The 24,326-nt window shown below is 40.5% G+C and overlaps 1 protein-coding gene across 1 annotated transcript; it reads right to left on the bottom strand.

Moving 5' to 3' along the window:
• Positions 1–1,294: 1,294 nt before the first annotated feature.
• ZC3H12B (zinc finger CCCH-type containing 12B) lies at positions 1,295–20,531 on the bottom strand. The gene is made up of 6 exons (XM_062006572.1): positions 20,427–20,531; positions 7,766–8,536; positions 6,737–6,876; positions 5,807–6,041; positions 5,610–5,716; positions 1,295–5,074 (listed from the first exon to the last, which is right to left on the bottom strand). The coding sequence occupies exons 2-6, from the start codon at positions 8,374–8,376 to the stop codon at positions 3,654–3,656; spliced, it is 2,514 nt and encodes an 837-aa protein (XP_061862556.1). The 5' UTR covers positions 8,377–8,536; positions 20,427–20,531; the 3' UTR covers positions 1,295–3,653.
• Positions 20,532–24,326: the final 3,795 nt, after the last annotated feature.

Raw genomic sequence — 24,326 nt, 5'->3', positions numbered from 1 at the left:
ATCCATTTTCACTCATTTTGTCATTAAGACTTACATTATATTTGGGTCAACCAAAAAAACCCAAAGAGATTTATAAAATTTTACAACAATTAAACAGTAATGTTTAATTCTACAAATGAATAAAGCCAACTACTGCAGCTCAATACAACAACAACAGGACTAACAGTAGTGAAATCACCCATAGGTACAACTTAATGTATTACTGACATGTAATTCCTAGGAGAAAAAAGAAAATATTAAATAACTTAGCCTGACATCTCATAAAATATTTGAGTTTTGATTCTTGATTTTAAGGTTATACGCTTTTAACTGACAGATTCTGTGAAAGTCATACAGCCAAAGATGAAAGGTCAGTAAATGGGAACTCCCAGAGAACGCTCTGGCCCCAGGCAAGCACTGAAGTCACTGCCTCACTCCTGCCCATTGCAGCAGGATGGGATTTTACCCTCCCACTTCTTTTTTTTTTTCTCTCATCTGGAATTGTAATTTCATAGATTTTATTAAAATATAGTTTCTAGAACTGTTCTCTCACAGTTTTAAAAACATTTAAATACCATGCTCTCAAAAAGAGCACTCATACAAAGTCTTATATTTACAATATAGACAGTTATGATCAGGTGTTAGTAAGATCAACTCTTCCATGTCAGAAGAAATCTAAGCTTATGCACTGAAGATTAATGAATGTGTTAGTGGTTTGAATTGGCTTGTAAACATACATACCTGCAAACAGATGCAGATGACAATTACCAGTTAGAGCAGCTAATTAGGAAAGACTACATCACATACAAGAGTTTTGTTACCTCTAAGGAACATGAAACAAGCAGGACACTTGCAAATTATTTCCACAAGGCTACTGCTGCCTGTTCTGCAGCTCCAGGTGACAGATGTCAGTAGCTTCTTAGGAAACGCCAATTTGCCTTCCAAGTGCCTTAGGGAAATAGTATGCTGGGTTTGCATTGGCAGAGTGCTCCCACTGATGAAAAAGGAGTTCTTATCTCAGATGAAAGTTAGTGAAAATTAAAAAGACTAGACAAATCCTCCAAAGAGGAGTCTCTCCATAAACCTCCCGACCCTTCATATGGAAATTCCTGCTCAATTGTCTGCATTAGAAAACATCAAAACCACCCAAAAAAACCTCTCTTAAAATAGCTTATAACTGGAGAAAAAGGGAACAAACATTTCTCTACATACAAATATTTAATTCCATGCAAGATGGAAAACGTGAGTGCACAATAAATTTCATTTTATACCTAAATAATTTATAAATTAATCCATTAAGAATAAAACAGGGTCTGTAGCACTTATATTCTTACATTTTAAAACATGCAGATGAGTCAACAGCAACATTTTTACATAAAGTTTAGTGCAAAAATGTATCTGCTTAATAAATAGACTAAAGATCACTACATGATGCTTCGAGGTGTACACACAGGATCTGTGCACGTAATAAACTGGTTCTGAAAAGTTGTCCTTGTTTGTCTATAAACTACAAGTGCCCATTTCAAATAAAAAAGATCCATAATTACTCATGGGCTACTTCCCTGTGACACACGGTGTCACAAACATTGTGGTGAAAATGTAATACTGAAGTTAATCTAGAGATTATTTTTGGTTTTTATACAGTTTTTATACAATCAAGAAAAAGAGATACAATTTGTATCAACAAACAAAAGGTCATTTCTGGTTATTTGAGGCATTGCTCTCAGCTGCTTATATCATGCAAGAGAATAAGAATTACTTGCAAATTAAAAATATAAAATGCTGGTTAGTAAGAAATGTTTTTGAAAACTAGTCAAGAGTTAAATCTCTTTCCCCCAACTATTATAAATGTCTGGAGACTTTTTTCCCCCCCATTGACAGAGACAATAACAAACTAATTCAAAGTTCTTTTTAAACACCAAGTGTAAACACAGAATCACCTCCAAGTTAACTCATTTAAAATACATAATGACACAGTCATTACCTGTGTTACCTGTACCAACACAAGACTTAAGTATCCTCTGTGAAATGATGGTTGTAAAATATCAGTAAAACAACCATAGTTGCACCTGTAATTGTGGATTGTTGTTGGCTTGGGTTTGGGGTGGCTGGTTTTTTTTTTGCATGAAAGGAACGTATTTTGCACGTGATAAAAGAGGCCACAAACCAACCATTACAGCAACACAAGTGGAGGAAACGATGGAACTTTGTTCCTCAGACAAACAGATAACTAGAAAGCAGCATGCAAGCCGTTATCAAAACACCAGAAACAACCCTGACTGCAGCCTCACGTTCTGTGTGTGTTTCACAGTAAGAAACATTTAGGCAGTGTCACACCTTCTCATGAAGAAACAAAAGGCCATAAACCAGGCCTTCTCAACTTTCATGAAAAAAACTACAGTAGAAGTCAACAAGTCCTAGCTCGAGAGGAATCGAGTTAGTAATGGTTCCAAGTGTTGAAATATACAATGGATTCAAAAAAGGGCGTCCAGTCAGTGCAGCTTAAAAAAAACAATAAACGCCTCTTTTGGAGACATTTAGCTACAAAGGTTCCCACCCTGAGCAAGATACCAGTTGCGAAAACAATGCCACACAAAATTATCTTACCCGCTGAAAGAGGAACTCGAAAAGCCTTCATGAGGCAAATGCACACCTTTGCGTGGATCCGAAGAACAGAAACCAGGGCAGCTTTGAGACAAACCCCAACTGTAGCTTCTCTTTTCAAGCAGCAGCCTTTCCCCTCACTACCCCCTTCTCAAGCAGGTCTTGTACAGCCATCCTGAATGTTAAGCTCACTCAAAGTACCATCCTTGCCCCTAGAAGAAGTTGATGAACTTCTACATTAACATCCAGCTTCCGCTGCTTCGGGTCAAATAATCCGATTTACATGAAACTGACCGTTTATCCCCAGTTTGTGTAGTCACCTGGGCCAGCTGCCGCTGACTGCACAGCAGAGAGGCGGTTCTGAAGAGAGAAGCTACAGTTGAGCTCCTTCTGGTTTACTGAATGGCACTCACGCCTTCACACTCAATGTTCTGGTCCTAATTTAATCATGTATTTGTCTTGATTGAGCCAATAATAATGTGGTAGATAAACTCTTGGGGAACAGTTTTGAAATTTAAGTACCAACAACAATATTGACATTCAAAAGCTGGCATCATTTTTTTCCCTTTACAAATGAAACATCTTTAATTTTTATGAAGTTTACTACTTCTTCAGTATTGAATATGCCAATAGGCAGTGTCGAACGACAAAGCTGAAACCCAGAAAGTCACCCAGGTTGGAGAGCAGACTTTTAAAGGCCAATTAGGTTTTTCTAAGCAAATTGAAAGTGTACACTGATACATGCAGTATAATTGCTAAGAGTAATTTTTGTTAGTAACGGCTTTGAGACACTGAACATGACATTGTAGCTCTTAGTGAGCTGTCCATGCAGCAAGGTATGCATTTCCTATAAAATACTATTAAAAACCCCTATATTTAAAACTGTAAAATTTGCCATATGCAATCAACTCTGATATAGTGTCTCAACATATATATAACTGCTACTGTGTACAGAATTTTATACTACCTTAATAGAAAATATTTACAACAGGTTGGCCCCTCCCTTCTTCATTTAAGTTTTCCTCCAGGTCCTATATGCTGTGCATTTATCCAAAAGAGGCTGTAATGCTTTAACGCCCTGTTCTTAATTTGGCAACAATCATAGCTGCCAGCTGTTGTGCATCTGTCATGTGAGGATTCTTTTCCATCACAGAAAGGACAATGCTCGGAGGGAAAATATTGCAGAGGTTCTTGTATGTTTGATACTGATGTTCTGGGATGATATGAGGTTCCCGTGGCTCACCACATATCCCAATCCAGGGGTTCCTCCACAGCTGCTCCATCTTCTCAGGCATGCTTCTTACCATTACGGGTTCATAGCACGGCTGCATGAGGCTGTTGCTCAGTGGATACGAGTGGTAAGTGTAGGAGTCCGATGTGCATGGTAAGGGATCCCAGCTCGCGTGCTGCTCCCGACAGAGAGGCGGCCTTCTCTGCCTCGCGGGGTTACTTTCATAAAGCCGAGAGTCAGAAATACTGTCCATTCTTGTCATGACCAAGGCACGGCTTGGTTGTGCAGCTGACGGATGAACGTTTTGAGGCACGGGGTATTCTCCTGGACAACTGGACCGTGCTCCAACAACTGGATGCTGGGCATGTAGGCCTAAGTGGGAAACTGACTGTTTGCGAAGGGATTGCTTAGGCTCTTCACTTCCGTAACTCTGAGCTCTATTTAAGGCTTCATGGTAACCATGGGAAAAAGGCTGAAGACGGTTTTGCGATGGCAGTCTGTGGATCTTCACATTGTCTTCGGGACTGGCATCTGCTACACCCAGATACAAGTCATTGTAAGAGGAATAAGAATCATTACTTGTATGGCTTAAGCAATTGTCAGGACAGGGGCTTGAGTTTCTAGAATACATCCCCTGGTCCATATCAGCCCCGTAATAATCTGTGTTACGGATACTACTTATGCTCAAGTTGGAGAAATCACTGAGTAAGGAGTAATAGCCATGGTCCCCCAAAGATTCATACTTGGGATACTGGTCGGTATAGCTAACTGAGTTGCCATGGCTATTGGTGACTAGTATAGGAGGATATTGCACACTGGACATATGTTCCAGTGAGGATTTCTGATGCATGAACTGTGAGGAACCTGGCACCGGACTGCTTGCAGAACGAGTATTTAATGCACCAGCTGCATGGCTTTTTGGTGGAGGGAGCGTTGGTACACTTAATGCAGAAACCAGAGACGGGACAGAGCTGGCCTCCGACTTCCGGGCTACTGATAACTTTTCCTCAGGCTCCACAGCTACTGATCTAATGCTTGGATCTGACTGACGTTTTGGGGCAATGCGTTTCACTTCAGAACTGATTTCTCCTTTGGAGCTGGATGGCCCTGTACCGCATTTGGCCAAGGCTCCCTCACTCATAGTTTTCACAGCAGATAATTTGGCACTTATTCGAAGCTCATCCGCTACTGACCTTTGAGGCTGGTTTGCCCGTTCTGGGTGGTAATATTTACATTTGTGCCCATAGGTGCACTTTTTACCTGGAAGAAAAATGTTTTAAGGTTAAATAAACCAAAAAGCAAACAATAACACCAGCTTTCTTTTTTCCTCACATCTTTCACAGTTTCTCAATAATAATAGTTCTATTGACCCCCTAAGGAATAATCACATCTATATTGCATACACAGGCAGTCACAGACTCTAGCAGTCTGTATATCACTAAACAAGGGGCAAGACACATGACTCTTCTTACTACTGGATCATGATTTCAATACTGAACACATACTCAATGCTATATAAAACAAAACGGCTCTAAGAGTTTGTAGTTACAAATCTCCTTCCTCTAACACCATCCAGAAGAAAATAGCAGAAAAGCCATGTTACCCACAAGGTAATCCTTAATTTTTTGCCACGCAGTTGTTATTAATATGTGTATGAAGGGTATAGAAATGGATATAGTGCCTTGATGACAACACAAAAAATGGCCTTTTTGGTTTATTCAGTAATGACAAGATGTTAAATTAAATCCTTGCTTCAGGTACCTACAAACACAACAAACCAATCTGAGGCACTTACCATAAGGACACGGTTGCTTCTTGTGTTCAGGAATAACTGGCCTTTTCCTTAAGAAATTTTCAAGGCTTGGACCGTGGCGTCCTAAAGGATCATCAGGAGGCATAAATCTAAGGGGAAAAGAAATGAAATGTGAATTTCAGATTTCATTAAGCATTCTGAATTATCAAATCCCCTTACTTCAGAAGACAAAAGCATACTTGTCGTTCACAAAGGAATACATTAGCAGCCGCTCCTCTATGAACTTCTTCCACTCTGGTTTTTCATTTTGAAGATCCCGGTAGTTGTCATTTGATACGATGATGCCATCCGAGTCAAAAGCCAGTTTTACTATGAACCGGTCATCGTAGCAAACTACCCTTCTTCCCTGTACTCTTCGAGATGGGGTGAAAACAAGAATTTTTTCTTTCTCTAATTTACGCAAGATTTCTTGATCTGTAAAACAGTTTTAGTTGAACAGGTTTTTTAAAAAGTTTTAAAAGAAATGCAGCCTTTGAAACATGAAACTTTTTTTGCCTTCTCTTCTGACAAAGTATTTTGTAATGATGTTCACATGCGGTCCCCGTTATCATTAAAAAGTACCTGGACACTGAGTGCCATTTTATTTCTGAGGTTTCAAAGTACCGGGCAAGTATCCAACATATAAGCTTTACTACAACCCAACTCCTCTCTAAACCTTAACTCAATCTTCCTGAACACATCAAGAACTTGGTTGTTACTGAGTTTGTTAGCCTAGAGTAAAACACAAATACTTCCTATGGATCAAAACACACGCTGCCTCTTCAGTGTTCAAGATAACCCTACTAAACGCGCCCCTGGCCTGACACTACTTATTTCACACTCATCGAGCGACTAAGAATCAGTTTCTATAGGCTTAGCAATGTTTACTAATGGGGAAATTCTGACTACTGCACGATTCAGTAATGTTACAAAAAAGCAGCACTGCTTCCAGGTGCAGATACTTAAAAGTTTCTTCCCTTAGTGAACAACTCTGGTGTTGTCAAATGAATAGTTGAGTGCGACATCACGAGGCAGAATTGCACCCACAGCTCACTGTGCAGTATCCACCAGAAAGGTGACATGCTTCTCTCTTTTTAACTAAAGGGCCAAAGAAAATGATGCTCTGTTACCTGTAATTGGTGCATCAGGTCGGGACTGTTCTTTTCTCCATGCAGGTACAAATACGGTGATATCTTTATGTCCTTTCTCCAGAAACCAGTCCACAGCTAGTTGAATTCCCCGGCAGGAGAATCCTTCTTTATTCCCATGGCTGAAGAACATGCAGAAGTTTGGAAACAGCAAGGACAAAAGTTATATTTGGTTTGGGGTTTTTTTGTGGTTGTGATTGTTTTTTCTTCGGGGTGGATTTTTTCCTTTCCTTCTAAAGCTCACATGGTTTAAGGATATAAGGGAAACAAAGTCTATAAAGATAGGTAAAACTTTTTAGTAGCCCAGCTTACATAACTGGAAAAAGACAATTGTTCAGAGCTATTCAGCCATCACATTACAGCAACACTGCTACTTAAAACTCTAGAAATGATGAAGTTTCACATGGGACAGGTCCCTCTAGAGTTAGCAGTGACCCAACCAGCCAAGCGCACACGTGCACACACATCAGAAGTTACAAGCACTATGGCTGTGTGAGTCAGCACGTTTAGCTCTCGCATACCCCTGCACCGACACAGCTAAATTGCTTTGAATTCTAAGCAGGCTTGATCAGCAGGAGCTCGAATACCCTGGATTTCATTGCATATCATCAGCATACAGCGCATGTCATTTTATAAAGAATCAGGTTTTCCTCTCCTACTTAGTTGCCTCTGGATATTAAAGAAAAGTAATTTTCAACATTATCCAAGGACTTAAAATAATTAAATCCATCCACACAAAAGCATATTACAGCTAGATTGCTAGAACAAAAGATTTGAGGGGAGAACTTGATTTGAAAAGCAGGGCAGGGGGCGGGGGGAATTGGAATATAGATTACATATAAAGGACTAACAGTCTAATTAAAAGCCTGGACTAAAGAGTTCATTAAAAAGACACATTATCAGGGTAAATATACTACATGACTTACAATAACTTTGCCATCAATGCTGAATTTTCTTATAAATATTTTTAATGGAGCTATTCTTTTCAAACGTTCTGCCAGGGAGACCCACCTCATAGCCACATTGCTTCCGTCAATAACGATTGGTCTCAGGTTATCGCTGTTATCCAAAACTTCATCTTCAAGGGACAATTCGGGGCTTGCTATTTCCTTTGGGCAAGGGCCTCTCGGCAACAGAGTACTAGTGGTACTGCTGGCACTGCTTTGTCCCTCCGATTCACTTTTGTTGCCAAGTCTCACAAGCTCTGCCAGAACATCATTGATGAGCGCATCTGCTCCCAGTTTGTTCAGTACAGCCTGGATCTGATCTCCTGCATACCCAAGCTTTAACGCAAAATCCATTTTAGCTTGGTATTCCTTATCCAAATTTGTTTTGCATTCATCTAGCTTCAAGTCTTGTGTGATACTGCTCTGTGAAAAACTTGGGCGATCCAAACAAGGGGATCGACAGAGTGGCCGATGTAGTTTAGTGGAAACCTCCTTTTCTCTCCACTGAGTATTGCTACAGCTGCTTCTGAAGTATGGTTGTTCAGGTTCACTTTCTGAGCTCGTCCATTCCTCAGATTCGGGACTGCATTCCTCAGCATCTTGTTCCACATTTCTATCTTCTCTGGAGTGCCTCTTCTCCATTTTCAGCTTCCCTACCATAGACCAGGCCGTCATCACGTTCAGCTTCCAGCCAGAGAGCTCAGTTCCCTTTCATTTCCAGAGCAACCTGGAATTCATAATTGCATCATGTTGGCCAAACAAAAGTTTACACGCAGCTGGAGTTAATGTGCCTTGCTTACTATGTTCTGGTATTAACAACACCAACATGAAGTTCCTTCAGAAACAAAACAAAACAAACATTAGCTTTTGATAAATTCTGCAAAGTACTCCAACTACAACAGTTTCATTTACAAGCCAATAGGCATCCCCAGTCATTTACATTCCCGGATAATAAAGCATCTAGTTATGTTTCTTTAATCACAAATTAAACTCTTTCTCTCCCCCAGTTTATCTACAGAAAAGAAAAATTACACTTCCCACACATCTGGAATTAATGGAGTATCTCAGTAATACTTAAAGATAATAAACAGAAAAGGTGACCCATCACTTTCACTAGAAACCTGTCTTTACAGCCTGCTACCGCAGGAAGAATCTGCCTACATCAGGAACAACTGTGGAGTTCCAGTATGCATAAAATTTAACACAAACCATTTCATCCTCTTTCAATAAGGGTTTACTATCAGAAAAAACAAGTTAAGTTTACTGCAAGCTGGCTACTAGACATGTAAAGGTCAATAACGAGACACACAAAGGCTCTACACGATGACCACCTTGTGCTTCATTTACTGTACCCACTGCACTGAAAATTTCAAAATCAAGGATGGATACTACAACATTTTGTTATAAAGTCAGGATAGACACCCATAATCCTCATCTTATTCCAGACAAAACACTGTTCAAGAATTCTGGTAAGAGGTCTGAAATGCTAGATTCAAGTGACCTGTGAAAGGCAGAATCGACATCACGGAGCCAGTGAAAAACAGTTCTTAAGAGAACCGAATCTACAGCATTGCATGTTTGACAGTGGAATCTCACAGAGTGATCAGCCAAAGGTTCTTATACTGGAAATACCCTTGAAAGTATGATGAAGCGAAAGGAGGTTGTTTAGGTTTTCAAGTTTAATTGCTCCATTGTTTTAATTTCAACAAATGCTTTTCCAGAAGTGATCTATTTAAATCAATTTTTAGAATTTGTTCTTATTTTAATAAAAATATAGTTTTATCTATATCTAAATTCAGGATTCTGAATTCAGGATCTAAATAATCCTGAATTAAAAAATGATGTTTTTAAAATAAACAAAGAAATGTAACTATACATGCAATTTCTATCACTGGTGCAGGCATACTCACTTCTGTCACACAAAGAACACAGCTCACATTCAGCAGCGCTTCCTAACACGGATTGTATCTCTGGAACTGTTCCCTGCCAACCCTGTGCTGTGGTTTACTATTCTTTGGTCTCTAGTGATAGCTTGCTGGATCTGTTATGAAAGTTTACTCTATGGAAACACCTACTTCTATGACTCATCTTGAAGTTTTGTGCCTTTTTTTCATTCATGTCAGTCTTTGGTGGAAAGCCACCAACTAGGCAAATTTTAGCTGTCTCTTCCCTCTTCACATGGTTGTGGAGAATATTTGGTCTGTAATGTAATGATCACCATTATCTTTCACATATTTGAGACAGGAAAGAAAAAACTGACAAAAAAAAAGACAGAAATCTCTCCTTATCTTCAAAGGATTTAAACACTAAATCACATTATTTTATACGAATCTGCTTTTTGTATCCATCTAGGATCCTGTGAGGGAAGAACTAAAAGTGAAAAGGTCCTGCCTGTGCCATCTATAGACAGTTCTACCAAGATATTTCACAAGGTCTTCCACAAAACCAACCAAACAAAAAACCTCAGTCCAAGAACAAACAAAACAACACATACACACAAAAAGATACAATATGTACAAAATGTAACTTTTCCAAAAGTAGGATGTTTTCCCCCCTTTTCTTGTAAACACTCAGCATACAAAAACTATTTCTGAGGAGGAAATTTTGGTCAAGTAGTTTAGATTACCCATTTTAGCATCAACTGCCATGTTGACAGAAAAATGAGGCAGGCAGTCTCCAGAGCTCATCTCCTATACCCCTGAACACTTTGGTACAAAGAGCTCCAAAGAAACAAATCAGCTTGCACCAAAGCCTCTCCACCCGTAACCAGTTGTTCCATCTGTGGAACTCTTTGGCAGCATCCACAGCCCGGGGACATTGTAGGATTTGTTCCCAAATGTACAAGGTTAAGATTCTCAGACAGTGAAGGTTGTCTCTGTGTTGCACCAAAACCAACAAAAATCCCAACAATAAAAAACAGCAACAACAAAATTATTACAGAACGGGATCAAGTTTTACCACTGATCATTGAAAGAGAACACCTAGGAAGGAAGAAGTTTTATGCTGCTCCTATGATGGCAAACACAGTGGAATGAAGAACTGAGTGACAGAAAGCAGCAGCAGCAACTACCACTACTTTAACACAGCATCCTTCTTTACACCCTCCAGATTAAAAACCAGACTTGCAGCACCAGCCTTCAGCTGCCAAAACAGCACTATGGCCTCTCTTTTACCCACACCCTGTTGTAACCCCTGGAATTACCTATAGCCCCACAGTTATCACTGTAGGTTTACTATGTGTGTTCACACACTACGCTCCAAACTCTTCTCCTCCAGCCAGCCAACTCTCAACAGTGAGAAAAGGCATAGCAGCAGAAATTGATTATTACTTGTCCTTAAATTGCAGTTGTGGGTTTTATTAATAAACCTACAATCCCATTCTGGAGCCCAGGATCCCATCAGTATAGATAGCATCTCCTTTCAGTCCCTCAGTATTTTGATCCAACAAGACTGTCAGTGGCTGCATCTGCATTTAGACTAAAAAAACCTTGGAGCTGCAATGGTACAGTTTGTTTGTTTGTTTTTCCACACTCCACTTCTCAGAAATCCAACCAAGTCACCTTGTAGAGTACTGACAGTGATGGAGAATTTATTTTCTTTCCGATTTACGTTACCTAGTAGCAGAACTACAGCTGTACCCTAGGACCTCAGTCAGTTTCTATTCTATTCTAACTGTACAGGTCCCTGCCCAATAGAAAATACAATTTAGAATTACAATGACAGGCTCTAGACAAATTAAACAACTGATAAATGGAATATCAGGAAGATTACATGAAACACTTTGGTATTGTTTCAGTATATCTCTTAGTTGACCTCTATTTCTGGAAGCAATAGGCAATCCATTGAGAACCCTCATTTCATTGCTTTTATGCTCACTTTGCCCTAATGTGCACAGAAAAATGTTACTGAAAAAAAAGGGCTAATAACCAGCTTACAGAACTATTTATGCAGAACATTTCCTACTTTTTTGTTTTGCTGTTGCTTATTTTGTACAGTTTTCAAAGTTAGCATAAACACATTAAGGAGTTACCACAAAGGAGTAAAGTAAAAAAAAAAATCCACTTACAAAAGGAAAACAAACATTAAAAAACTTAAATAATTCGAGTAACACTTGGTTTTTATAACTACAAAATTGACAAATGAGGTAGCGTGCCTCAGAGTTTTCTCAAAGATGGAAAACAAGCCAATCTCAACAGATCATAAACAGGAACATCATATCACTGACATTTGAGTGTTTGTTTAGTATGACTTACATTGTATCCAAAAACAGTCGGAACATGAACACACTTAAGGAGAGAGAAGAAAGGTATTAGCAATTTCTGATTTAAAGATAATGTAACTCAGAAGTATATATACTGCAGCTTTAAAATTTTAATTGGCATGATTTTCATTGCTAAGCAACCCAGTTTTCTTACTAAACACCTCTTTCAGCACAGTCACGACTGACTAGTAGAATTGACAATGTGATTCAAAGAAAAGAGTGAGGCAAAATTACATTTCCTTCATAAAGGACCAAATTTTGCTAGTGTTAAAACAGAAGGAAAATGTCTCTTTGGTAATAAAGTACTGCAAATTTTATGAGAAACACTTGGAAATTACTTAATGGTTACTCCTCAAACTATAATTGCTACTAAAGGGCTACTGCTAGGAATACTCTATTCATTTCAGCAGGAGTAACAGAATCAGAGAAGAGAGGATGAAAGAATTGACTGAAAAACTTCTTTTAGTCAGTTACAACGCTATCTTTCCACCATCTCAGTGCAATCTGAGCCATGTCCTTCCAAGGGGCAATTACAGAACACACGTGTCTATTACGAGGAACAATTTTTATATAAAAAACCATTTTCTTATTAGCTCCCTTCATCAACTTTCAAGCAACTTCACTCATTTTCTGTCATTGCAGATACTAAACCCCAAAATGAAAAAAACAAAAGAAAAAAGAAACAAGCCAACACAAGCATTTTCTCAAGTGTCTCTCGCCTGGGTAATAACACAACAGTGACTCTGCAGTACTTATTCTAAGGAAGGAGAGGACTGTTTGTTTCCCCTTGTATGTTTTTGGGACACATGTAGTTCATAAGTGTGTGGGGTTTTTTAGTTACACTACAAGAAAAAAAAGTCTAACTGAATCCTGACACATGAAAAGGTAATCTCATGGGGAGTTCCATATGCACCGTGAGGAATAAATACTGCAAATTACTCATTCAGTTTAAAGGGGCATGTTTCATATTAAGAAAACTAAAATTACTCCCTCCAGTGCTTCAGCATGAATTTTAATGTCTTACTATCCCTCTTTATTCTTCTTTTGATTAGCTTATCATTAGCATGCTCTTTGGTATACGTCCTTTCCCATAAAACAGATACAGGAAAAGGCATCTTTCTGAAGGAAGGCTGCTCTAAACAATAACCAAGTCTCTGATTACTGTGGCTATTTCTACACTATCAGAAGTTGACTGAAGTACAAAAAGACATATATCCAAACTAATTTTCATGTAGCTAGCTCAAGCTCTAAGAGCAACCAAATCATAACAACATAGACTTCAACACAAACTATGTTAACCTAGCATGCTCCCAGGTTACTTGTTCTACCACACGTGAATGAATGAAACCTATTCTGCCACCTTCTCAACTACAGGCAGGGTTGGTACGCTACAGATCTACCACAGCTAGCCTACTAACACAAAAGCTGACAGCTTCTTGGTTACACACACAGAGATGAAGGTAAATTAGGAGTCTATAACCATGGAAGCAATGTGAGTAGAAACAAAGAGAAAGAGAAATCTTTTTAAAAACGATTCAGTGTTCAGAGGCACTACATCCAACGGTATGTTCAGCCCTGCAGTGTTCAACAGCCCATACTGGTGGCTACTCTAAATACACATTCCCAGAGCACACTTTTGTGACCTTTGGAGACTTCCCCAACACGTGGCTAATTGTCATTTTGAAGACATTACAATTTGGGCCTGCAGCAGAAAAAAAAACCCAACCAAAACAAAACAAACAACCAACCAAGCAAACAACAAACCAATCCAACCTGAAATGCATTGTATACATCTTCAGGAAGGTAACAAAATAGGGTTTTCTGGCAATAGTTGTGAGAGGACACAAGCAAAGGACAGCTCAATATGCACAGATGGCACTGGACTCTAGACTAGAGCTTAACATAAAAAACCTACATTTCTACAGCACTTATGAAAAAAAGTGACACAACTCAACACTGGTGTTTTCATGACACTGAAGACACAACCTTCCTGTATTCTTATTCCAGGAGAAATACAGATATTACACACTGCAGCTTGTTGTTTTCAATATTTTCTGAGGTAGTGAACTATTTTATCTATTGAGAAAGAAGAGCTCAAAGCTGACAAAGTACGTGAGTCACAAATAAAAATGGTAGCCTTTTCTCATTCTAATTATACACTTAGGTGGTACACATCTGCTCAGACAGATTCACAACTGAAGCAGAAAATATTCTGAAATTAACATTTGGGTATTTTGGAATGGATTAAATAAAATTGGAAGAGTTGTGCTGCATGACATTACGTGCAATTATCTTTTGTCCTTAATAAAAAGGGCTGGTGATTTGTAGCATTTTGCCTGCATGTTTATACATCTTGAACCATATTTATCATTATTTTAAACACAGATAACAGGAATACATTACAGTTTGCACATGCACACCTTAATAATATGTATTTTGTGATTCAACAGGAATTAATCACCTTCAACAAATTTTTTTGGAACCCTCGAAGGAATTCTTTTCAGTAAGTAACAAATGTGGTAGCTTAGCATATTTCATTTTCACTTACTGTGTCAAGTGTTGCAAGACTGTAGGAAAACAGGAGAAAATACACTTTGTAGAAACTTTACTATTTAAGTTGTTCATTTTGAAATTAAAGTGACTCCAAAATGTGATGCTTTTGCAAAAACACAATATTCATAACTTGTAGTCACAGTTTCAAGTGCACCTCTCAGTAATGTCAAGAAGAACATATGGCCAAGCACTCTGAATTTATCTGGCAAAACCTGGAATAAACAATTGTGCCCTTGTATTACTTTTAAAACTGTTATTTTACATAGTTTTCTGAAGACTCTCTGAAGAGTTTTTGTACTTGGCAAACAATGCTTACACAGGCATCGAAACACTGACAGATGTATAGCACATATATTCTGATATAGCTTTGATAAAAAGTCCAAAATTTATACAAGTCACTCCTTGAAGTGTGAACATTTTAACCAGGATAAAATCAGATGACTTTTCATACAAATATCTGGCATTAACACCACGTATAGTACTTTGCTCACAGAAGGCAAGGAATCCTGCTTATTCAAAAGGAATACTCTTATTTTTAGATTCTTAAGATGAACACACGCTCAAATACTGTTTGTACTTTTTAATCTAATAAACCAACTTGTTTCTCCATTCTAGGTAAGATGTCTAAGCCAGACCTGAGCACAGATCTGCAGCTCATTTATACATTAAGATATGTTTGATCAGTATTCCCAGAGTATGCACTAAGCGAAAACAGGATTTTTAACAGAAGAGTTAAAATGGCAGATGAGAATTTTTAGTCCCTTGACAAAGTCATGTAAATGAGAGTGTTTTGCTTCAGTTTAATAGATTTTTTTCTTACCTTACTATGCAATGTCAGTCTCAACACATTAATAGGAAGTTTCAATACTGTCATTTTGATGAACAGAGAAACCTTAAATTTGCCAAATCTTATCTTTTGATATGGCAAAAATATTTAATTTATTCTACTCATTATGACTGCTCTGAAATAGAACACTGATACACATCAAGTCTAAAGTAAAGTACTAGTGTGCAACACCAGTGGTGATCACCTTATCTTCAAAAATAATTTTGAAACTGCAATTGAAAGACAGTCTCCTGGCTATGGTTAGTAATATTTTTTGTTTGGAAGCTTCCTTCTTTCTGAGTCAATTCAGATGGAGTATTTTAAAAGAAAAGTAAATTTGGCTTTTCTCCTTCCCTAACCACCTTTGGAGTAGAATAATAAGGAATGTGACTTAGCACACTTCTGTTACAAACAGCACAGGACTCTTACCACAGACTCTTAATCAAAACACTAGGTTAGGAACCTATTTGTCCATGACTCTCCCTACAGCATGAAGAGGCTGAAGGGCTCTTGCACACCAGTTGGTAAAGGGACTGGGAGGGCTTTTTTTTCAGGAGTTAGCAGAGAACAGTTTGTTTTCAAACACAGATCAAGCCCATCTCAAAAATAAAAAACTCCTGCACCTATGCAAAGGGAAACAACTTCCTACAACACAAAGGCAAGAAAGAACCATCATTGTAGACAAAAATATGTCATAAAAGCAGTGTCATGCAAGAAAGTAATTGTGCAACTACTACTCCCCTAAGGACCTCATTTTCTCACTGTCCATTTCAACGCTGCTGAATGCAAGCAATTAGTATTTGGTTGAACTACTGAACAAGGCATCAGTGACAGCATCTTTCAGCAACCACAAGACATTCAGCTGAATTACATCCAAGAGCTACTACTTGCTTCCCAGACTATGAAAGCTAATGACCACAGCTCTGCCTTTTTATGGTCTTTTTATGGCCTAATTAGATTAAATGCTACAACAAAGGGGGGAGGGGTCAGAGGGCGTAATCGCATGGGCTTAGAAACCTGTTGGGCAAGTTTAACACCCATAAATCCATGGGACCCGATGGGATGCACCCACAAGTGCTGAGGAAGCTGCTGATGTTATTGCAAAGCCACTCTCCATCCTCTTTGAGCGATTGTGGAGGATGGTTTGGTACCTGAGGGTTGGAGGAAGGCCAATGTCACTCCAGTCTTCAAAAAGGGCAATAAGGGGGACCTAAGAAACTGCAGGCTGGTCAGCCTCACCTCTAACCTCAGAAAGGTGATGGAACAACTCATCCTGGATGCCATCTCTAAACACAAGAAGGAAAAGATGGTTATCCAGGAGACTCAACATGGATTCACCGAAAGGAAATCCTGAGAGCCTTCTATGAGAGTATAACTGGCTGGCTAGGTGAGGGGAGAGCAGAGGATGTCATCTACCTTGACTTCAGCAAGGCTTTTGACACCATCTCCCGTAACATCCTCATAGAAAAGCTCAGGTACTGTCCAGCTTGAAGAACAGGAGACTGCGAGGGGATCTCATTAATACTCACAAATATTTAAAAGGTTCATGTCAAGAGGATGAGGCGGCACTTTTTTCTGTAGCATCCAGTGATAGAACAAAAGGTAACAGCCAAAAGCTGGAACATGAAAAGTCCCACTTAAGGAAAAACTTCTTTACTGTGAGGAGGACAGAGCCCTGGCACAGGCTGCCCAGGGAGGGTGTGGAGGCTCCTACTCTGGAGGTTTTCAAGAACCGCCTGGATGCGTTTCTGCGTGATCTGATCTAGGTGGACCTGCTTGAGCAGGGGGGTTGGACTGGATGGTCTTTAGAGGTCCCTTCCAAGCCCCACCATTCTGTGATTCTGTGAAATTGTCAGACATGGGTTTGACTTTGTAAGATTTGGCAGAGGTGTCTGTGGGCTCATTAAAGGAGCATCTATGTTAAATTTATTGTGTAAATCCTTACTAAAAATTACTTGAGTCTAAACTTTTGGGTTTAGCCTAAGGTTAGTACTCTGTTCCTTGGTATAGCACTCCTCTCCAGTCAATTAAAATTGAAGTTGACTCAGATAATCAGAACAGACATTAATCTTGATAAGCAGACTCTCTCCAGATGGACTGAATGTGAAAAAGGAATCCTAATATTTCAACTACGTAACCAACAAGCACCTTTGCCTATGCTAGTATTTCTAAAAGGCTTTAGTTATACTGTGCCATGATATCCTAATGAAATTCTAGAAGAGGCTCACAACAAACCATGGAAAGCCTAGGTTTTATTTTGACAAGGTGATTCAACCAGCTTTGCTAGCAACCAATGTCAAAAATAACTCACGTAAGAAAATGAAATACAACAGCTACCTTTAAAACTCAAAGTCACTTAGCTGAAGTACTTGTTTAAATATAGAAAGAACGTATGTATTTAAATCAAAACTGCCGGAGTTTTTCTCATTGTAGTCAATCTCATGAATAATCTATTCACCTCAGAACAATAAAACTACATCTCAGCAAACGCTATACTGCTTAGCTTTGCACTTGTGAAAATGTCTCCTAAATCTGAAGTATACCAAATGCAATACTATGTATCATAGCATCAGAAAGCCGAGATCCGCAAAGGTAGTCATGGTATTCTTACTTTCAGATGAATCATCTGTGTTTCCATGAATATGTCATATCAAATATAGCTTATCAACAAAAAGAGATAACCCACAGGAAACTGAAAATACCCCACATTAAACAATGTAAACATTTTTTTTAAATACTAGTATTATTACTCAAATGTGCTTTTCCCTTTTAATGCCTTGGGGAAAAAAAGGCCTTTTGCAATAACCTCACCAAAAATGAAAAAGTTTATATATATATATATACATATATATAAAACCCCCACATTTGTCCAGCCATGTCCTCATGGCTCTTCAAAACCTTTTATGTGGAACAGATTCCATAATCCAAAGAACAGTGGTCTCAGGGATGTGTGTGAGGTCTAGGTAGCATACAGACATTTATAACTTTTTTTTTACATTTTAGGATGGTCAGAACAACATACTGAATTAATTTACAAGGTGGCACCACCTGCAAACTCCTTCTGAGTTTATAAGTTACATTTCTTTACCTTTCCAAGCCCTGCTTCCATAACTGGACTTAGCTGCTGCCTTCCTTATTCCCAAAAGTTCCAACACTTGTGCTCTTGACGTAAACAGTAACAGAGTACAAGTGACAGAAGCCATTTGCTTCATTTCTGTTATTCACATATCTACAGTATAATTACAGGTGTTTAACAAATAACATTTCAGGTGCAAACTGTAAAGTGGCTAGGAAAGTCAAAACCAGTAGATGCCTACAGTAACATGCACTGGAAAAAAGTCTTCCAGGAAGATCAGAGAAAGCAAGAAGGTACCTCATTTAGAGCAGCTGACAGTAAGAATTTACTTGTTTACTAGCTCATCTGCATATAAAGTGTAACTGGTGTCCATTAATCTTCTTAATACCTTTCATTTCCCTTCTTTCCAAATAGTGAATTTGGATTCCATTAAATTCTCTTTTTTAAACAACAACAACAAAATCTTAAAGTGGTCATTCAAATGAAGCTTATTTAGGAAACTTTTGGATCAGATTGGTTAAAACTCACTAAGCATTAGATCATTTCAGAAGACAAAGTCTAGAAAATGTCAACGGCCATAGGACTGATATATGGAAAACACATGACAGAGAAGAAAAGACACATTCCAACTGCAGTCAAGTTGTTTTAAATTTAAGGATGACCTTGACATTCCTACAAACCCATTTTTCCAGCAAGAAGCAAAGATAATTCTATAAGTGACGTTAGCTATACTTGTGAAATACACCTTTTGCTTCTACATACCATAACCCACTTACAACATCTGACAAACCAAAGATATATATCAATAATGGACACCTCTTAGAAAGAAATGACTGACAGACATGTCCATTCAATTAAACAAACATAGCAAGCATAAGAACTGAGACGGATCTAGAATGCTGCGTACTCCTGGTGTGGATAATGATGCGTAATGGAAGTTCAGAAGTGAGCAGCACTCTCACCTCTCATTTATGACAACACATGCTAACCAGTGAAACACGTTGCAAGACTTTTTTATTTCAAAGTATCACAGGTATCTCAATGAACCTAAATTAACTGAGATCCGCATTTATCAACTTAAGAAGACACAACGTAGCTTTGGATTCCATTTTAATGTTGTTAACTTTCGAAGGAAACACACGGCTCTTGTGAAATATCATCTCCAGCAGGTTAAATGACAATTAGAAAAAAGTAGCTATGAAGAAAAAATAAATGAACTCATCAGAAAAAGTATTTCAAACCTCATGTGTACTGCAGTAAGTAACCAGTTCCTTGTTCACCTTTAGACTATAAAGCAAAATGGAAGGATGCAAGTAGGGATTTTCAGATGCTCTCTACAAAAGTAATTCCTTGATTTCACCAGCTTTCACCCGTTAACGCAAGTTTCTTGCTACCCTTCTTATGTTCTGACACTGAACGCTTCTTGAGCAGCGCGCTAAAGCATCCCTCGCAACCCTTCTTAGCACTCACACGTACTAAATGCAACCAGGCCAATCTCCCTGTTCCGAACCCAGCCGTCTAGGCCGTTTCAACCACCCTGCCTCAACAGGCTCCCAGACCCACAGCACGCTCCTGCAGGCAGGCGTGAGAATGACAACACCCGGCTCCCGGGTAGGCCCCGCGCCCCTCGCCCAAGGCAGCGCCTGACGCCGAGGACCGCGGCCGTGCTGCGGGGACAGGGACAGCGGAGGAGCTGCCGCCCGTGCCGAGCGCGCCAGGCGGCGGCACCCGCGGGGCCGGGAGAGGCCGCGGCTCGCAGGCCGCGCCTCGACTGCTGACAGATCTGGGGAGCGCCCGGTGTGGCGGCAGGAAGCGTCCCGCCGGCCTCTCCCGGCACGCAGTCCCGGCACGCAATCCCTCTCCCGGCACGCAGTCCCTCTCTCCGCCGTGCCGCGGCTGCCGGGGAGCGGGGGTCTGCACTACAACCAGGGCGCCGCGCAGGCGCGCCGCCGGTGCCCCCTCGCCTTCCTTCCCTCGGCATCCCCCCGTTACCCCAGCCGGGGCCTCACCCGCAGTTGTCGCTGCAGACACCAACCGCGGCTCCGTGCGAGATCTGGCGGCGGAGAGGCGAGGGACTGCGGGGCTCGGCGCGGCCGCGGCACGGGCCCCACTCCGGCCGCTCCCGCCGCATGGAGAGGGAGGGGCAGGCCAGAGCAAGGCGGGGGGGCGCGTAGGGGGTGGAGGAGCAAAGCCAGGGCGGGACGGGATGGGGAAGGTGGGGGAGCGGGTCTCAGGGCCGGCGGGAGCCCGGAGGCCGCTGCCTCCACCGCATCCCTGCCTGCGCCTCAGCCGGGCCAACGCCGCTGCCCGGGCGCCGTCGCCTAGCAACCGGCCGCAGCCCCCGCAGCTGCAGGCGCCCGGCTTCTCGCGGCGCCCTGCGCGCTCCCGGCGGCAACACCCGCGCAGCCCGCACGCGGCGCCGCGCCTCCCCCCCGCGCCGGGTGCGGGGTGGGCGCACGCACGCTCCCTCCCGCGGCCCGCAAGCCGCCGTGTTCTAGTGCCTGACCCTCCTCGCGGTAAAGAAGTGATCCCGCACGTCAAGTCTGATTGATCCTCCTCCGACAGATGCGGCTTTGGGCCATTCCCAAGTGTCCTGTCCCTGGATCCCAGGAGGAAGAGATCACCAGCTCCCTCTCCGTGTCCCCTCCTCGGGAAGCTGCAGAAGAGATCGGCCCTCGGCTGCCTTTTCTCCCAAGCAGACAAACCCAGAGCCCTCAAGCACTCCTCACTGGACATGCCTTCCAGCCCTTCACCAGCTTGGTTGCCCTCACTGGGATGCATTCAAGTATCTTCGCATCCTTTTCAAATTGTGAGGCCCAGAAATGCACACAGTACTCAAAGTACTTCAATGTCAATGCTTAATTATTTTATTTTCACCTGCCCTCCTGCCACCAGCTGGGCAACCTTATGAAATATAAAATGCCTAAGTTTTATCATCTGCAAGAAAGAAATAATACCAGTTGGCTTCCTTAATTCACTGATATTTCTCTATAAAGATGTTTCAGATACTCTGGTGAAAAAAGGGCAAAAGGTTTAAAAATATACAATATTACTAGATATGCAATTTCAGTTAGATTAATTAATCTGTCATACTCAAGTAAATTCTAATGATAGTTTGTTACATGGGGACACATAACATGTGTCAAGTTTTCTGTGAATAATAGTGAAGAAATGTCCAAATTAAACATCAGTATACTTTTGTTAGGGTCATTTTTTCTGTATCCATTTTTGGGGATTTTTTTTTAAGAAAATAATGAAGAAATTAAAAAGGAAAATAATACACATGGACATGTTATATACTGAGGAAAGGGGAAAAAAGCTAATCATAACATTCAGTCTTGAAGAACTGATTGTTCTATCCAGGCTGATAACCTAGGGGGCAGGTGGGGCAGGTGGTAGAAATCATTCTTGCAGTTGGAGTTGTTCTGTACTGGATCTGTTCTCACAATGGTGAGGCTGCACTGTCTGACATTAGACTGTTAAACAGAAGCAGCTAGTTTTTTTCATGCAGGAAACTCAGTCCTGTGCTCAACAGAGTAGGGGAGTATTTTAGTATTGAATTAATCCTGGATCATACTGCAAATTGTTTTGAAACGTATCTGCCTATTAGCTTTTGGTTTAGAAAGGATCAAAAAGAAACAAGGTTGAATTTTTCAGGGTCAGTTCAAAGATTTTTTTCAATGACAGTTTTAAGTCCGTTAGCTCTCTCTGAAGAATCTAATCTGCGTGCAGGGAAAAAACAACTGTTAGTGGAATGCCACAAATCAAAATTTACAAATAGCAGCAGGATGGATATTAAACATCGATGCAGCGGTTTCGGATCATATAAAGAACTGTCAGACCTATTTTGTATACATGGAAAAATGAAACCCCATTCCCTATCCCCTTGTGCTGCCTGGGGGCAGGAGGTAGAGAGGTTGGGAGTGAAGCTGAGCCGGAGGAAAAGGAGAGGGATGAGGGGAAAGTGATTTAAGATTTGTTCTTATTTTTCATTATCTATCTCTCATTTAGATTGATAATAAACTAATTTCCCCGAGTCAAGTCTGTTATTCTCCATAATAGCAATTGGTGAGGGCTCTCTCTGTCCTTAACCCACAAGCTTTTCATCCTATTTTCCTCTCAGCATCCAGCTGAGGAGAGAGAATATCTGGTTTCTCAGTAGATTTTCTGTATTTGTTTCAATATTTCTGTATTTGTTTCTGTATTTGTTTGTATTTGTTTTCCTTGCTATCTCAAAACAAGGATCTGCAGCCCTTGCATTAGTGTGGAGACACCTTTATCAAAGCAGTTCTTAAAAGCAATATGGAGAATCCTCCACCTTCCAGGTGGCTTTTCTTTGTGAAGCACTCTGTAGTCTAATAGTTTACTGAAGTCTGCCCTAAAATTTCTGTATTGCTCATTAAATGGATTATTTTTTAGACACTTTTTCTCAGCTGACCTAGTGGGTTATTTGCTATGATGGCTCTCCTAACGCCTTTTTCACACTGAAAGGATATTATTTTTATGAACTACACCTATACCATCGTATTTGCTTAATGCTGGAGCCAGAGCACAACACCTCAATGGCTCACACTGTCTGCTTATTACCTCATATTGCAGCTTGCTGTCTTTCCAGGAACAGGTATTCATGCATCAGGGGGACCACTTGCCCTTTAGTCTATAACTGTAGATGCAACTGGCTTATGACGTTCAGTTCAGTGACCAGAGCCCTAACTCAAGGAGGTCTACCACATGCCACGTAAACATGGCCACACCATTTTGCATTAAAACCTCTCTCGTGTTCCCCCAAACCCTTACCATTTTCATTGCTCTCCTCTGCACTCCATGCATATTTTATTTTTCACCTCCTTTTCTGAGCCCCAGGTCAGGCCAGCACGTTGGATCAGTGCTGAGTAGAGGTTAAGTACTTCCAGAGCCTTCCATATAATATTTCTGTAACATATTGCAGAATAATTGCCCTGTCCTCATCAGCCTCACACTACTGACTGATGAGTGGCCTGGTATATTTGCTAAGACTATGGTACTGCTGCCTGTACATTTGTGACATGCAGAAGCTTGCGTTTTTAGAATCCCACTTCCCTAACAACGGTCTAGACCTTGAGCATGACGTTTGTTCTAATGTGCCACCCCTTCAGCCCAGCTTGACCATCAGAGCTGTTAAACCCCAAGGTAAATGCTTGGGCAGAGAGGTGAAGGATCGTGAATTTACACCATAGATCCCTTAGGACAGATCCTGGAAGAGACCTTCTAAAATGTTGAGATATAACTGTTACATTCACAAATTAAATCACAGTCCCGAGAACAGTAAAGAAGCTGAAGGAAAACAATTACTTGGCTGAGGAAAGACTGAGAGTCTATTCATCAGTCTCTGTAAAGTGTTCTGATATTTTTGGCTAGAATGTGCATAGAAAGATAAATGATCACTTTCTTCAATCCAGCGGTTTCACTTACATTCTTTTTCTCTTTTGCATGGTTACAAATGCTCTGTATAGTAACAGAAATAAAAATGGAAAACCGAATGAATCCATATTTTCTGAACTCCAGACGCAATCGCATCACTCAGAGTATTTACTAGAAAACAACGTGGTAGTAATGATGGCTACAGCATTCCTTTATATCAAAAAAGTTTTTTAGTCAAAATGGTGAACTCACTCAACAGCCTCTTAGCGCGTGTTCGAGAGCTTCAGTGAAACACGAAATGTTGACACAGACCTCAGCTGAAAGCCTTCTGCCCTTTTTGCATCCCTTCGACATACTGAGGTGGGATAAACTGATTTAAAATCTGGTTTCAGGAAGGAGGCCAGGAAAGCGCTGCTCTGCCTTGTGGGTATTGTAGTCCTTCTGCTGTTTATCGCCTGGGCAGCAATGGAAAGATGGACTCCAAGTCCCACAACTCCTACTAGAGCCTA

Source organism: Colius striatus, chromosome 13 (genome assembly GCF_028858725.1).
Source record: "Colius striatus isolate bColStr4 chromosome 13, bColStr4.1.hap1, whole genome shotgun sequence".
In the NCBI taxonomy this organism is placed as follows: domain Eukaryota; kingdom Metazoa; phylum Chordata; class Aves; order Coliiformes; family Coliidae; genus Colius; species Colius striatus.
This window is presented reverse-complemented; position numbering and strand designations above follow the sequence as displayed.

Excerpts from the sequence above, each read along its gene's own strand:
- ZC3H12B (XM_062006572.1), bottom strand. The coding sequence starts at position 8,376 with ATGACGGCCTGGTCTATGGTAGGGAAGCTGAAAATGGAGAAGAGGCAC. Across the intron at positions 5,717-5,806 it reads TATTCCTTTGTGAACGACAA|ATTTATGCCTCCTGATGATC; the intron begins GTATGCTTTTGT and ends TTTTCCCCTTAG. Across the intron at positions 5,075-5,609 it reads GAAGCAACCGTGTCCTTATG|GTAAAAAGTGCACCTATGGG; the intron begins GTAAGTGCCTCA and ends TTTTTCTTCCAG.